Source organism: Podarcis bocagei (assembly GCF_964188305.1).
Source record: "Podarcis bocagei genome assembly, chromosome: 1".
Classification (NCBI taxonomy): domain Eukaryota; kingdom Metazoa; phylum Chordata; class Lepidosauria; order Squamata; family Lacertidae; genus Podarcis; species Podarcis bocagei.
This window is the reverse complement of record NC_138125.1, coordinates 52083049-52100677: the sequence shown is the minus strand read 5'-3', so window position 1 is coordinate 52100677 and position 17629 is coordinate 52083049. Positions and strand designations below refer to the sequence as shown.

The window sequence follows — 17629 nt, the reverse complement described above, 5'->3', positions numbered from 1 at the left end:
GATGATTCCAACATCATTTTTTTCTTTGTGGAAAAATAAATGTGAAAACCGTCACATCGGAATGCAGAATCCACATGGGTTTTGCAGATAGAGTCCGTAAATATGAGAACTCTTGTTTGCTCTTGCTCGTAGATCTTTCTCCCATATGGATTTTGCATTTCAGCATAAACGTTTTTTAAATGTGTATTTGCCAGTGAAAGAAAAATGTTACAGCAAAATCTGCCCTTGGGGAGATCAGTCCAGCTGTGTTGCATTACAAAATGGCGGTGGTGGATCATAACTGATTGCAACCTATCATGTGGCTGGTTTTGCACCTGTAGAACAGTATGACTACTTTTTCTCTGGGTCACTTGCTTGAAAGAAACAAGAGATGTTTTACAACGTCCTTGTTAATCGTCTTTCCCCCCATGAAAGTTACTATCCTGGCCCTTGAGGGAACTTCAGGCAAGGAATATATTCTGCAAACAAGGAATATATTCCATCCAAGGCTACAAGGTAAGGTTTTGACTTTGTTTTATAAATGAGGGAAACAGAGGCATGAAGCTGTGGATACTTCAACCTTCCTATGGAACATATAATAGGGTATTTTCACTCTGTCCTGTAGCCAGTGAAGCATAGAGGGGAGGGTTAAATGTCTCTGTGACTTGGGCTGTAGTGGCACTAAAAAAAAAAAACCAGAGGAAGCTGATACTCTTGGGAATGTAATGTAATTTAATTTTGGCTCTGCTTTCCCAGAACTATCAATGATCATTAGATGATCAAGTAATCTTCCACTGTTCCTCACAGTAGGTTTTCGGCTCTGATAAGAATGTGGAAGGCTGGATGTCTCTGTCAGTTACACAGCACTGCGGTGATGTGGACTATATTGAGCAGCACATAGCACTTGAAAGCACTAATTCTTAACTGTTGATGTGTTGCTGTGAACTGTTTCCTTCTCCCCCGAGCTACCTCCAAGCATTTCTCCATGGCGACTTAGCCTTTTATAGGATAGGTCTATCTCCCAGCATACTGGATTTCCCAACTCATAACTCTAAAATGCTTTATTTCAGAGTAGAAAGGACGCGCTATATGTGGCCTATTATATCCATATCAGCTTGCTTATCCTTTTCAAACAGCCATTGTCTTTTAATAGGGCTCTGCCTGGCAGGGGGAGTCCTTAATTCCTGCTACATAAGAATGGCCAGCTTGAGTTACAGCAAGCTGTACTACGCTACTCTGATCAAAAGGCCTCTGTTGTTTTTAAAAGTCTCTCCCTCTTTCTTTCTTTCTTTCTTTCTTTCTTTCTTTCTTTCTTTCCCTCTTTTGTTTTTAAACATAGTGGCCCAATAATTCAACACAGCAAAATTGTGCAAGCTCTGATTTGAGAGATTAGGGTATTAAATAACTGACCTACTTCGCTGTTGTACCTCCTGACCTGAAATAGGGGCAGCAAGAAAAAAGGAACTAAGAGAGGATTGTAATGGGCAACACTGTTGTCTGTATCATTTAATTCTGAAAAAGGTCCTGTCCATCCAGAAGCCAAAACTTTGTGAAAGAATAGTATATCTCAAACTGGTGTGTGTTGGATGCCAGCATGAGTGCCTTTGCATGTTTTCTTGCCAATAGGCTTATAAACATACAAGGAGAAGAGTTTCAAATGGGTAGTGTGACTGTTATCACCAAAAGGGAAGAGCAAAGTCAAGGACTGTATCCTTGTTGCAGGAATCCATAAACATGACTGGCGTCCACCAGTGACAAGGATGTATTTTGCTAACTTAGCAAATGCATTTGTGGGGAGTGTAAAGTGAGAGATGGGCAGGGGGCTGTCTCTGATCCCATGCTGTGCTTCAGAGGTGCTCAGAATCAATGACTTTGGAGTGTCCCCAAAGCTCAGTATGACTGCAGGAGCAGCCCTTTTCCCAGGCCTGGGGAACAGGTGGGAAGACTCCTCTCAGCAGTCACTCTGATCTTTGAGGACACTCCACAGCCACTCCTTCTGAGTACCTCCAAACAGGGGCAGCCCAAGGTGTTTCAGCACCTGAGGCCAAATGCTCCACTGCCACCTCTGCCATTGGGCGGGGGGCAAATTCCATAAGGGCTTGTGGAGTCTCTCCTGCTGGGCGGGGGCGGGCGGAAGGGATATCCTTTCCAGATGCCCCCTTCTTGCCTGGTGGCAGGGCTTTGCCACACCACATCACGCAGCGATGGGGGAGAGGTACCCCCTTACTGCCCGGCAGCTGGGCTTTGTACTGGCAGCAAAGCAGGGTGACGGAATGCCTCCCTTCTCAGCAACTCTGCAGGAGGGGAGGCGTTCTGCAGGGCTTTGCTTCCGGTCCCTCTCTGCTCCTATAAGGAGAGGCGAGTGGTGGCAAAGCTGGGGGATGGAATGGGGGTGCTGTTTTCCTTTGGGGGGGTGCCGCTTGAGTTGGCTGCCGCACTCTGCCTCATGGACGGGCCCTCCAAAGCCCAGTGCAATATCGGGAGAGTAGACCCCACTCCTTCGCCGAGATGTGGGAGAGGAGGGTTGGTGGCAACTACGTCTTTTGATGGGTTATTAAGGCCACCCAAAACTTATTGATCCTGTGAGCTGTTTCCTTGGGCTTGAGACTGATCATTTAGACATGTGGGGAAGACCTGGTATAACAGTGATGGGGCTGAGTAGAGGATGAAGCAGCACCCTTGTTTTCCTCTTGATCCTTAACTGATGGTCGAAAAGTACAACCTGCTCCTAAGTCAATGGAAAACAGCATATGTAGAGAAGTCATTTATTTATTTTTACATTATCAATTGCTATGCGAAGCTTTGAGTAAGGCCCAGTGATATACATACGGTTAGGAGGTGTCTGAGAGCACTGCGTGACTGAGAACTTGTTAATGGACGCCACAAGATACTCATTTCACAGGAAAAAATGGGTGATGGGACACCCCTTTCAAACAACAAGTGAAAGCAGCGCGCGAACACCCCAGAAGAAATAAAATGCAAACAAACCAAGCAGACAGGAAACCCCTCAAACCAAAGCAAAAATAGCCATGAAACCTACCCACCCCACAAAAATGGAATTTAAAGAAGCTTTGGTGGACAGCCAGGGGAATGTCTGGGTTTGCTATGGTGTCTGTGGCTGCCGCGTTAGTGATGCTAGCTTTATTCCTATCGAGAGAAGTGTGTAAATTCTGGTTTGACTTTTGTGGAGCTAAGTGAAGGCAAGGTCTCAAAGGACAGACATTTTTGCTGATGCCTGCAGTGCTGTTAAGGCCTTTTGCAATTTCTGAAGTTAGTCGTCTCTCCCCGTCTCCTCTTCTCACCTCAGTCCCCTGCTTCTGTGATGTGAAAGGCAACTGTTGCTATTGAAGAAATCCCTCCCCAAGCACACCCACCCGCTGAAGCACTCACTGTGTGTGATAGAATGTGGAGGCTATTTCTGTGCCAGTCAATAAGTAATATATGATTAAGTAACCTTCAGCGTAATGAAATGTCCTGCAAATCAGGGAGCCATTTGCCATTCCCTGTTGCTCCTTTGGTAAGGGGGAGGCATCCCATAATTAATTTGGTGCTTTGCTGTGGCAGCCAGAGGTGCCACCTGCTGGGGGAAGGCCTCTAGGGGTACATTCTGAATACCTGTCCTTTCCAGAAAAACCAGCTTCTTTCTGCCATGCATGTTTCTGCTCTGCTTAGATTTCCAGCTGACATGGGGCAAGTAGTGGTGTTGGTTGGCCTCTCTATTCGGATGTTTCCATAGCATCCCAGAACTTTTGCAACCTATGAAAGAGTCCAAAGTCTGCACCCCGCCCCCCGTGCCTTGTTCAAATGAAAGTTTCAAAACCCTGGCAGGCTGCCTCAATGTAATTACCCAGAAGACAATGCTCTATTGAGCTCTTGCTCTGTGTTCCAAGAAGCAGCACCTGAGTACTAGCATTCCCAACACATCCTTCTCAGAGAGCTTTGGGGCTTTGCTACTTCCTTGTCCTCTGCTCTGTCTTATTCATGTGTACATACATGCCCATCCCGCAAGCATAGAGCAAGGATGCTGCAAGGCACGTCTTTCCCAGTCCTGGCATCCTAGGAAGATTCCTGTCTGGTTTGGCTTCGGTGGGGCATGTAAAGGCAAGGTCTCTAAGTACAGGCGTTTTTTGTTTCAAATGGACATTTCTGTGATGTGAAAGGCAACTATTGCTATTGACGGGATTGCCCATCAACCCAGCAAAACCTCTGAGTGAAATGCATGTGCTTGAAGTCTATTAGAGTACTAATGAGGGCTTTAGTTTTAATTGCCGCTGCAAGTAGACAAGTCAGGAATTGTGTCCATGGTAACCTTCAACTTAGTGTGCTAATTATCCTGTCTCCCCTGAGTGATTTTGAGGAGCACCAAGCAAGCATGGGGCAAGGAAGATCTGACAACTAAGCAGTGCCTGTCATTCTTTTTAAGGGTCACACCTGTAGGCACAATACCTATAGACTAAAGGAAGAAATTTGTTCTATTTAAAGGCAATTCTTCCCTAACCTTCCCCACCCAATACTAACATTGAGTTTTGAACTGAAATACACAACCAGTTTTTAGGTTTTAGCATTGCTTCAAATGTAAAACAATTCTGATGGGGAATTTTTTTTATTAAAAGTTTTCAACATAAAATATGATAAAAGCCAAGCTAATACAGTGGTGCCTCGGTTTAAGAACAGCCCTTTTTATGAACTATTCGGTTTACAAACTCCGCAAAACCGGAAGTAGTGTCCTGGTTTGCAAACTTTACCTTTGTCTACAAACGGAATCCAAAAGGTGGAAGGGCACCGGCGGCGGGAGGCCTCATTAGGGAAAGCGCACCTCGGTTTAAGAATGGTTTTGGTCTAAGAATGGAGTTCCGGAACGGATTAAGTTCGTAAACCAAGGTACCACTGTATAAAGAAAGAGGATCAAGAAAAACAAGAATAAGAAAAGAAAAAAAATAGAGAAGTGAAGGGACAAGAAACGCAGAATAAATAAGCACAATTTTTCACTTTTCCACACACAGAAAAGTGAACCCTCCCAGTTCTCACCTGGGAGTTTCTACTTCTTCTCCCAGCCTTCCGCCCTGCCTCTCACACAGAGCCCTTCATCTTCCATCTATTATCACCTTCCTGTGTGTATCTTCATTAATCCAAATTAGGGGACTTTAAAAATCAACAGCAGTAAAACCTGAGTTAGAAATCATAAAGAAATATGGAAGACACAAGATCTACCCACTTTGGAAGAATGGCAGATGAAGCTGATTGACTGTATGGAACTGGCAGAAATGACTGGCAGAATCCGTGACCAGGGAGAAGAGTCGGCAGAAGAAGACTGGAAAAAATTTAAGGACTATTTACAAAAATATTGTAAAATTAAGGAATGTTGAATGATGTTGGATTGAAATTAAGTGGTTTCAAGCTGTAATTATGATAAAATGACTTTCTTTTTGTAAGTAAGAATTTAAAGTTATAACAATTTAAGATGTTGGAGAGAAAATAAGGTGTTTCTTTTTTCTTTCTTTTTTTCTTTTTAAGCTGTAATGCTTTGAGATAAGGATTTGCTGTATAAATAATTCAAACTGGGTATACAAGAAGGGGAGGTATGAGGAGGTCGGGGAAATAAGTTATAAGAAAATAAGTTGTGAAATTTATGTGTTTTTAATATTTTTTATGTTTATTTTTTCTTTTTGTTTGTAAAAAATTGGAAACTAATAAATATCTTTTTAAAAAAGAAATCATAAATAAATAAGATATGAAAAATCTAAACTAAAGAAAGAGAAGAAAAGAAAGAAAAGAAAAGATAAGGAGGAGGAGCTTCCAATTCTCTGTCTACCAATTATAATAATAATTATTATTCAAAATATTCAAAGCATACCCTGCAGGAAACATCTAGCTACGTTATATAGCTGCTTCTCAATCTGCTAGGTGTTGCTTTCGCAATCTTTTATCCCAGGCATCTCCGATTCACCTTCTTCCACTCAAAAAGTCCAAAAGTAGCTCTTGAATTATTATTATTAAATGTCCAAGATGGTCCTTTTCCAGTCCAATGTGATGAATTTCTCTCCCGAGTATTCCAGCAGATCTTAAAGGGAATTTCTATGTTTCTGTGTTGAAAATAACGTATAACTTGCATGTTGATCTTTTTATTCATACATAGAATGCTTTTTCTTTGGGGATTTTATGCTTTCCATGTGAAAAAAATGGGCTGAGGTTCACCTAGCAGGATCTGGGAGTTCTGCTGGCATGATCTTTGCTCCCAAGAAACTCATCTGATAAATCTGAGGATAATTTGAAAGTAGTGGCCAAACAAAAGAAAGACATGACATGGCCAGCAGCCTACTTTGGAGGGTGGTTCACAAAACATGCTAGAATCATCTTTAGACTACAACTTCTTCACCAAGTCCTCACTTATTGGTCACTAGTTCTAAAATGGTGTACTAGAATACTTCAGGCCTTTAACTAGCCCATGGAAAACCAAGACTTGGCATGGCTCTTGTGCCTTCTCCCCTGTAATTCTCTTTCAGCCATGTTCCATCCATTTGGACTCCCGAGACATCCTAATACTGCACAGTAAACAACAACCAGTAGTATAGGCAGTTGGGCTAGGAAAACAGTTTTACCCCTGATCTGTCCAGAACATGGTATTTAGCTGCTTGCCACAAAGGCAAGATGACCTCTAAACATTCTTTTTGGGGTTTTGGTGTCCAAAATAAAAATAAACTGAATGAGGAGTACCAGTCTTTGGCCTTTCACACCACACATTGGCTTGGCATGGCCACAATGCCAAACTATGCTTTATCATCATAAGCCAAAGATTCAGGCGCATGAATTCCTCCCTCCCTTCTCCCTCCAATACAGCTGTCCGAAAATCGGGACACATTCACTTCCATTTTCAGTTAACCTCACTGAACTGTTACATCTGAATCTGAAACGGTGGATAATCTTAATTATGGTTTAGGTAAACAAGCAAACTTCATGAATTATTGTTTAATTTCCTCCAAAAACATATTTGAGATTAACCACAGTTTGTCTTGGTTTGGGAATAACCGTATACAGCAGCAATGATGTAAGTCAAGGTTTGTTCTTTGCTTACTGACCATGCTTAGTTTTAGCAAAACAAATCAAGTCTTTGTTTCAGATGTACTTCTAAGCCCTGGAATCATGTTTTGTGGCTCCTCCTTGTACTAGGGGAAGAGTGAATCTCTGCATTCTCTGTTAACCATTAACTATGGTCCACCATGAAATGCAAACTGGGTCATTGTCTATGCACTACATGCACAGTTAAAGGCAGGGTGGTGGATGAACAGTCATTTTTATTTTATTTTAATAATATGCATTATGACAGCTCCTTTAACAGATGCTTTGGAGCTCTGCAACACCTAGATTATAATAAATTAAAATAGTAATCTTGAGATCATCAGATGTCAAAGTAACATTATAGCTATATATTTTTAAATACAGAGCTATAGCACTCTGTGATTAAACAATTTTCATGCTTCTGGAACCTGATCCAAAGTGAGCAAAATAATTTTGAGCATTTGTTGGCTTTCCTGGGCTTTGAATCAGGCCTTTGGGGCATTGTAGTATGATTTTGGTTGTCTCTTTATCTTGTCATCTTCCACCATGTAACAACTCATGTCTTCCTCTGATTTGTGGAGCACCAACAGTACCTGATAATTATAAAAGAATTCATAATCGTCCAGCAGCAGTTGCCTAAAAATAACAAGTTGTTGAAAGGGTGGGGGAATCAAAATCTAGTTGTATCTTGAAGAAAACTTGCTGTTGCTTTAGTGCATTATTGGACCACTGGGCAACATTTTTAATGCATTAGAAATAGTGCTAACCTAGTGTCTGTATGCATTGGTAGCTAAGTCTGTTCATTATATCCAAAGAAAAATGTTTAGCTTAGACTTTTTTTGTAATTTTTTTTTGGAAATTAAGTAACGTTTCAGAGAATGCTTGATAAGCTTATTGGAAGTTACCTGGAGAGAGTCTGGCTTGTAACTAAGCATAAATGTATTAGGCATTTTTGAATGGTTACTGTACTGTGAAATGCTAAAGGACTAAAACAATATCCAGTTAGCCAATAGATTTTGGTTACTGTGAAGCAGCTACCTATGGAGACGATCTGCCCCCGCCAAGAATATGAATCTTTTCACTCATTCTCTCTCAGGAGAGTCACTAAGCTGCTGTCCTAGGGGGAATGATTTCATGATCTCTCTGGAGGATTTGAAACATTTGCCAAGCTTAAAAGAAGAACAGGGACACGCACAGATGAATCCACTTTTAGTGAAGGGACCTTTTATTGTTCCTCTGTTTTTCATTTTATTTGTATCAATGTTTCTATTTAATTTGCACATTGAGCTTTAATAGCATCTTAGAAGGGCACTTTCAGACGTACATGAAACTTGATATTGCTGACTTCTAAGATCCTTCTGAAAAGAAACAAAGAAGATACCAAAAAAGCTTATTAAATGACATTGCCCTGCAGTGTTCACAACTCCTATATATGGAAGTTTTGTAATAGAGCAAGAGACCTTGGAAGTAAAACTGTCAGGTTACCAGATGGCCCTTATTTCAAAGAGTTCTCCTAACTCACAAACATCACAGCTTTGCAGAACATAACAGATGTGCCTCATTTTGGACATTACAGTGCCATACACAGATAACCTTACTTCAAAGTATCCTTTATTTTGGAAATTTTGAGCTGATGTCTGTCACAAATTCAAGGACCCAAAGTCCTGCTCTCAGCCAGATCTACTTCAAGGGACACTTTTGTTTAGTTAATGCTTCTTACAAACCCATTCACAATCTTTCACACACACATAGTCTTTCACACTGACACCATGCTCAGGGCTGCTCACCACCACCTTAACCCAAGCTTCTGATAATATTTATTTTTTAAATAATTTTTATTGGTTTTAACATATGAATTATAAAATGTACCACACAGTTTTACACTTATACAAACTTATTGGACTTCCATCAGCACCTCTGATGATCCTCCATCTTAATCACTTCTTATGCATTTCTTAACCTTATACTACCTTTACGTCTCTTAACATATCATCCCCCCTTCTCCATTTTTGCAATATTTCCAAATACTCCTCACAAAACTTCTTGCAAACCAACAAACGTTGTTTGATCGTCACAAATACTTTTCAGATATTCCGCAAATTTACTCCAGTCTTCGGTAAACTTCTGGTCCCGCCGGTTTCGAATCCCTCCTGTTAGTTTATCTAGTTCTGCATAGTCCATTAACTTCATCCTCCATTCTTCAATCATCGGTAATTCTTCTTGCTTCCATTTTTGGGCCATTAGTATTCTTGCTGCTGTTATTGCATATAAAAAGAACTTACATTCATTTCTATTTATATCACTCCCAACAATGCCCAGTAAAAATGCTTCTGGTTTCTTTGTAAATGTATATTTCAACATTTTTTTCATCTCATTATATATCATCTCCCAGAAGCATTTCACCTTTTTACATTCCCACCAAATGTGATAAAATGTTTCCTCTTTTTCTTTACATTTCCAACATTTATTACTAGCTTTATACATTTTCGCTAACTTAACTGGTGTAATATACCATCTATACATCATTTTCATCACATTTTCTTTTAGGGCATTGCAAGCAGTAAATTTTAAACCTTCTTTCCATAATTTTACCCATTCACTCAGCTGTATATTATACCCAAAATCTTTGGCCCAATGAATCATAACCAACTAAAACAGATAATATTTTAAGGGAGGGAAGAATATTTATGAGAGGGAAAGAACAGAACATACCATCAGGCATATAAGAAAATGCAGTAATACTAAAAACCCTTGCTAACTTAGCTAAAACCTTGCTAGATGTGTAGAATGTAATTCGCAGCATGATAATTGACATGAGTTCCAAAGAAGCATATTTATTTGTTCTCATTTAGGCAGTCCTTCTCTGTCAGAGAGGAAGCAAGTTTTCCTGTTTCACAACAGTGCTGTACCGGAATTGATGCTAGGGGTAGCATCCACGTTACTATGCTCTCAAAGCAAACCCCACAGCCCTTTGTATAAATGAGCTTGTGATCTCACTAATCGCATGCTAATCAATCAATCAAAAGCATTTGGTTACATTTTAAACTAGAGAAGAGGGTTAAATTTAATACGTAGATTTTTCTCTCAGCTCGGAGTCAAGAGAAGAATAGGTGAAATACAGTGGTACCTCGGGTTACAAACACCTCGAGTTACAAACACTTTGGGTTACAGACTCCGCTAACCCAGAAGTAGTACCTCAGGTTAAGAACTTTACCTCAGGATGAGAACAGAAATTGCGAGGCAGCGGTGCGGCAGCAGTGGGAGGCCCCATTTGCTAAAGTGTTACCTCAGGTTAAGAACGGTTTCAAGTTAAGAACGGACCTCCGGAACAAATTAAATTCATAACCAGAGGTACCACTGTACTCAAGACTTCTGTAGTGGCCTGTCTGCCAAAAAGCACCACGCTGAATGTGTCAGCTAAGAAAGTATTTTTATACGCATTCCAAACCAATGGTTGCTTGACATTAAAGTTTAACTTTTTCCTCTTGCAGGTCTGACATTATGAAAATGTCTTTGGTTACAGAAAATAGCGTCAATATGGTCAAGAGGAATTCCAGAAACCCATCCATTTTCTCCCCACCCATCCATTGAAGTCTTACACAGAGCTGCTAATGAAAAGCATTAACCCTCTCTTTTTAGTCTTGCTACAGTTATGCAGGGATTCCATGACAAATGTTACAAAAAAAAATAATTATTTTTTTAAGTGTATATTACTTCTTGGAACATGATGCTGGAAGTACAGCTCAAAATGAATTAAACCAGTGATAGATAATTCTGCTGGTGCCGTACTCATGTCTAGCAGGTTCAGGGCAGGCCATATATTTTATTAGGGGCTGATCTTTTGCTTATGTAGTGATATAATTCATTTCAGGAACATGGCTAAACAACCTGTATGTTGTTTGTGGAAAAGCCAGTTGTAATAATAATAATAATAATAATAATAATAATAATAATAATAATAATAATAATAATAAATTTTATTTATATCCCGCCCTCCCCAGCCGAAGCCAGGCTCAGGGCGGCTAACACTATCACCCTGCTTCAAACTATAAAATCTGAAACTGAGATAAGTTGGGTTTGTTTGTTCCAGGGGTTTGGGGGGGGGCAGGTGGGGGTACCTTCACTCTTAATGTAAATGCACTGCCTTAATTTTTGCCTTTAGGATACTGAATATAGCATTCATATTGTGTTTTTTTTCAGTACTCAAAGCACTTCTCATTTATTATCTCATATAAACTTGACAAGGGATGATACCTAGCTAAGACATACCCAGAATAGACCCATGGATTTCAGTGGATCTTCTCTAACATTGGAAATAGTTTTTTCTGCAAATCTCAGATTTACAACTATAGAACCAAAGACTGGAAGGGATCCCAAAAGAACATCTAGCCCAACCCTAGTCCTTATAGGAATAACGTGGGTTGGAAGTCACAATTTCTATTACACAGGAATGATCCAAAGGTATACTGATCTTGTCTAAAAAGAGGTAAACATGCTCTTGCAAGTCATTGGTATCAGTCAGGTTTCTGTTGGCAAAAGTAAATATTTATTGTTCTTCCTGGACATACCTAGCAAATGAATCTTTAGGAAAAAATATCTGAGGTTGTTTTCAGATTACCTTCTTATTGAGCATTTTTCCTTACTACTATGCACCAGGTTAGATGAAATGGGCTGTTTTTTGAACATTCATTCTGGGTACACAATGTGGCATGGAGCAATTGTTATCCCACACTTTCCAGTGCTTTCCCCATCACTTTCCTTATTGCAAAGGGTCCAATTTTGAGGGGGAGAAGTTTGTTGTGAAAGGACACCAAATCAGCTTTGAATGCAGAATTATAATTTGCCTGTATGTTATTAGTTCACACCTGAAAATGGTGACAGCCTGGAAGTGCCCTGAGTTTAGGGCTCTCCAGCGTATTGGAGGTCTGAAATCTGCCACACTAATATAAGCCTCCTTCTAGTGAGCAGTTGGATGTCAGTTGTTTTGCGACTTTTTTTTCTTTCAAAAACCTTTGGGTTTTGTATATGCTCTTTAAGTTGACTTTTTTTTGCTAGCGTTAGCTTCCTGTTGGTATGACTGACAATCGTATTTTTTAATTTTCCCTCTGTAGCTTTAACAGCGTACGCCAAGGAACTCATATTTTGTTCCGAGAATTCAACTTTGTTCAAGCTACACCCCATAATAGAGCATCCTTTCTAAGAACCTTCTGGCGATGCTTCAGAACCGTGGGGAAAAATGGAGGTGAGTTTTCTTTTTCCTTTTTAATTAATTTTTATTATTTTTTTCAAAAAACTGAAATTAAACAAAGAAAAACAAATAACAATACATAACACTGTAAACACACTTATATACATATTTTCCAAAATAAAAACCAATAAAAATAAAAAGAAAGAAAATAAAAATAAAAAATATATAGAAAAAAGACAAAAGAAAAGAAAAAATACTTTTCATAACCTGGAATATTACCAAATTCATGCTTCAAATACTGCAATATATAAATCTTAGCTTAAATATTATAAAAGATTTCCACCGCATTCACCACACGTCTCTTAGTTGTCTTACTCGCATTGTTCAAGCTACACCCCATAATAGAACGCCTTCTAGTGATGCTTCAGAACTGTGGGGGGAAATGGAGGTGAGTTTTCACTTTCTATCTCTAACACTCTGTTAGTGTCTTGAACAGAACTGATGACTAGAAGTTTGTTGTCTAGACTTTTGTCTGAACTTCCCATTCGTCTGCACAATTGATGAATGTTCTCTTGCAGCTCTAGTGTTCTCTAAAAGTTTACATAAAAGAAGGGCAGCTTCTCCAAAGATAGAATTTTTAGGAGGTGGCACTAGCGTAATGGGGGAGTGCCGGGGGGCGTTGCCCTGGGCACACAATGGGGTGTGTGAACCAGGCACCCCCTGCAGAGATCCCCCTCACATGGCTGGGTGAGTGCGGAGGGTGAAGCGCACCCTCTGCGCCCCTCCCCTGCCTGGCATGCGAGCGCCTGTCCATCAGTGGCGAAGGCTGGCTAAGGCGCTTCACCCTCTGATCGCCCAGCCCTTGACCCCGATGAGTGGTAGGTCCGCGGCCAGCAGAGGAGAGTTGGCAGCAGCGTTGCCACCCCTCCCCTTGGCTGGTTGACACCAAGCAAGAATCCTTCCAAGGCAGCAATTTCATGCCTGGTCAGGCTGGATGCAGTGGGCTCCCTCTGGGCCCCACCCACCTGAGGGGAGCACCTGTCGCAGGTGGCGGGAGAATACACTCTGCCTTGCCGGTCAAAGGTGTCCTGTGCTAGAGAAAATGAGACTTGGGTCTATCAGTTTTATAACTTGCATCATTAGAAATCGTTTGAACACATATCTGTGTATTAAAGTGAAAAACCATATTTAGTAGAATTTTCCATTAAACGCATTACATCTAGGCAGTCAATATATTTAAGGTTGTAACCGTCTGACCTCTCTAGTTCCTTCAGAATCCTTGCAGAATTGTCACCAATGCTTGCTTTCATTGTGATTTTTTTTCTTACCAAGCTGTGTAAGTGGTGGCCAGCCATCATCTTGATAATTGCTGCACATGTTCAGCTGATTGTTGTACCCCTAGTGCACATTAGTGCCACCATACTGAATTATGCCATGCAGACCTTGAACATATTATGCCATGCCAGTAGACCTTAAGACTGCAGTGTTTATTTAGCACACCATGGCTTGGCCTGAGAGTCCTTATTGCTTAGATAAGGGACATAAAGATACATAAAGGTACTTAACCTCTGTATTTGGGAGATTGTTGGGGTGTTTACAGGGAAAAGAAAAGAGACATGTTTGTGAAAAGGACTCAATACTATTGCATCCAGCACTGTACAAAAGTATTTTTTGTCTTTTTTTTAAAAAAAAAAAACCGAAATGGAAGAAATGCTCAAACTTACTTTTTCTGTGACTTTTTTTTAACTTGGTTTGACTTTTACAGGCATTTTGTCTTTGCTCAGGCAATTCAAAACACATAATCATTAGCAGCTTATGCTAATTACCACTTTATACATCCATTGTATCTGTAGTAGACTGGGTTTTCTCTGTTGTTCCAACCAAGATGATTTAGTTTAGTCAGTGTATACTCCAGCTTTTAAAATCTAGTTCCAGTTAGGATGCTTTTAAAGCTTGGTTATTTGTTTATAATTTTTTAACAACCAAAATTTGGGGTTTGAAATTTTCTTACTGGGATACTGGTTTGGTTTTTCTGGGAGACAGGAATTGTTGTTTTGCCTTTCAATGGCTGGAGTGATAATTCCAGATGTCCTGTGGTGCATCATAAAATATAGTCACAGGAAACATGAGCTTCAGTGATGTAATGCAAAGTACATATGAAATCCTCAAATTGCTCTGCTGGTTCACATCTCTTCATTTCAGTGAGGTGTAAGCTAGCTGAGAGGCACAGAATCAGTACTGGAAGGGACTGGAAACTAACCACAGTTTACATATTGACCCAGCAGGTTTATCTACATTATCAGCCCCTTGTGAATTAGCACACATTCCGATACATTGGGGGATTCTGTTATGAATCTGCAAGAGGCAGACACTCTTGGAGTGGAGAAATTAAGGAACAAACAGTTGAAATATTTAAGTTATACTGGCTAGTAAAATTCACAATCTTCTGTTTCTAATTTGAACACTTCAGGAAGTGCAGTTTTACATCTTCCTTGCAAAATATGTAAGTGGGGAGACTGAGGAAGAAATATAGTTTTCTGTTCTCAGGAAATGGTTGGAATAGTGCTTATACACGCCAGTTTTTATTCCATTGCTGTGGCATGTGCCTATGTAAAAGCCAGTTCCTGGTTACTTCTGCACTGTATAGTCACACCTGAGCATGCCCAAGAAACAACACGGATAGGTTTGTGTAGCTGCACCCTAGTGCTGCACCCTAGTGCACTCTTTTGTGTCTTCTATGTATGTAAATAGATGTCAGTCTGATGGAGAAAATCAGACTACTCTTTTGGGGACGTGTGTGTGTGTGTGTGTGTGTGTGTGTGTGTGTGTTTAGGGGCAAACCTGTTCCCTACCCCTGAATCTGAATAGTGTGACTTCCGTAACCAACTGGAGGCTGCAGTATGTCTCTGTGCAAAGTGCCCTTCCAAGTGCTCCCTGCAATATACAGGCCTTCCACTTATACACATGCATCTTGTACACCATAACCATAGACATTTTGCTCAAATGAAATAAAGCGCAAGCAGAAGGACTGCATAAATGGGGCAGGAGTACCTAGGAATAATAATTAATAATTTATTATTTGTACCCCGCCCATCTGGCTGGGCTTCCCCAGCCACTCTGGGCGGCTTCCAACAAAGATTAAAAATACATTAAAATGTCACACATTAAAAACTCCCTGAACCGGGCTGCCTTTAGATGTGTTCTGAATAATAACCTGGAAGATGGTTCTGTTTTTAACAATCATGAATCATAATAAAAAGAAACAGCAGACAAATAAAAAAATGCACCAGTGTACAAAAAAATAAAGGCCCAAATCCCCAATTCAGCACTGTAGAAGCCAGAAAGAAAAGCATGGTGAAACATATAAGACTCTGCAAAAAATTAAAACGAACCCCCCCAAATTAAGAGCTAAAAGTCCAGGTAAATATGACAGGCATTGTCTGGCAGTCAACAGAAGTTGATGCAGGTGCCAATTGGATCTTTGTTGGTGGGGAATTCCACACCAAGGGCATAATGCGGGGCGGGGGGGAATCTACTTGCTGGAAGCCAACCGCCAAATCTGGCAACCAGACATGCTTTTGTTTGCCTCCTAAATGTTTTAGAAATGTGGCCTCCATAGTATGGACAATTCAAAACTGGATGTTTAAATTATTTAATATATATTCAAATGACCTTGACTTTTCACCTCCAGGAGAGGTGACAATGATAAAAACAGCCAGGAGCACAGTTTCAGATCCCATCTAGAATTTTAATTGGGCAGTGGGTGTTTTTTTAAATGGCATTTTGTGCCACTACCAACTTTGTCCAGGAAATGGAGTTTCCACTCAAACCTTGGGAAAGCAGGAAAGAACTGACTCACCAGTCTAACCAGCTTGCCAGATGCTTCTTCTTTTGTATATAGAAACCCCTGTTTGCTGTTTGTTGTTCGATCTTGGGATAAACATGTAGTGACTTGGAAAATGTGTGTTGTTTGCTCTGAACCTTCCTGGTTAAGCCCAGCAGACACACTTAGCCATGAATGTAGAAAGCTGCAGTTGGATGCATGGACAAAAGAATCTTTTTAACTGACGGAGAATACCTTAAAATATGACTTAAGTAAACATTTGTTAGCTTTGATAATTAAATAATAGATGAAAAGTAATTCCAAATAAATGAAGAATAATTGCTGCTTCCACTGCTCTTCTGTTTTAGTCCATCTCCTTTGCTGCCTTTTAAATCTTTATGCAGCTGTACATCTGGTCATCTTGGCTTCAGCAGCTGCTTTCATTTTGCATCTTGAAGATGCTACATTTTATGTTGGATCGGTGGCCCATCCCTCCTCTTGCATAATTGGACTGAATAGTACACCACAGTTCAGTGCATAGCATGGAACAAAATTATATAAGCTGCATATACACCATACATTTAAAGTGCATTCTCCACCACACCAGAATACTGGCAACTGTAGTTTACTACTCACAGTGCTACAGCTCCCAGTGCTGCTAACAAACTGCGGTTCCAATGATCCTCTTTTTTTGCAGAGTGCTTTAACTGTATGGTGTGTAATGGTTGGCATCCATCTGTCTTGAGAGACAATGGAACAGAGTGTGCCTTCAGGAGTGAAGTCGGAGAGTTATAGCGACTGCTATGGCTATATAGAATGATGCAGGAAAAACATGTTTTCTTGCAGCTGGGGCAGACGAAGGCATCTGGTTTCGCTGTCACAGATGCATCATGGCGTTTCTTCTCTCTGCAATCCTCCTAGCATTCATTCCTCCTCTGGTCTTTGCTGTGGAAACATGACCCGATTGTCTCCGGTTATTGCAGTCATCTGCAAGGGATTCCACATGGTGGAGTTGAAGTTGCCAGCGTTCATGTCACCTTTGCAGACACCGTTGTGATGCAGAGTTAGTCTGCTACGGGCCTGCTGCCTAAAGCCACCTCCCTGTAGAGCACGCCCTTGGGAATCCTGCCATCTTCCATTCTGTGGACGTGACCAACCCAGCATAGACATCGCTGAGGCAGAATTGCGAACATGCTGAGAATGTCTGCTTGGGACAGCACATCTTCATTTGAGTCTCTCCTGCCATGCAATGCCCAAAATCTTCCTGACACAGCACATGTGGAAGGCATTGAGGTGTCACTGCTGGTGGGTGTAAGTTGCCCATGACCCACTTCCCTTAAAGAGCATGCTCAAAATGCAAGCCTGGTAGAGCTTCATCTTGGTGTCTTGTTTCTTTACACATATATGCAACTTGAGCCTTGAGGTGCACAGCATTCATACCCCAAGATGTTCTGCACCCACTCCATAAGTGCAGCATTGTGTTCAAACAGACCCCAGCCATGGCTCTTGGACTGTTTCTCCAGTCCACTACTTACTTCCCTGTTCCCCAACATTTCTTCATTCTAAAACACATGGCTTCCCTT

At 40.8% G+C, this 17629-nt stretch overlaps 1 protein-coding gene across 5 annotated transcripts in view; it reads left to right on the top strand.

Annotated features, from left to right (window-relative positions):
* Positions 1 to 17629, top strand: part of CSTPP1 (centriolar satellite-associated tubulin polyglutamylase complex regulator 1) — a 161090-nt gene that overhangs the window by 58576 nt on the left and 84885 nt on the right. For all 5 annotated transcript variants that reach the window (XM_081165928.1, XM_081165927.1, XM_081165929.1 and 2 more), the window contains one exon: positions 12147 to 12277. In XM_081165928.1, the coding sequence (XP_081022054.1) occupies positions 12147 to 12277 (131 nt within the window). The remainder of the gene's footprint in view (positions 1 to 12146; positions 12278 to 17629) is intronic.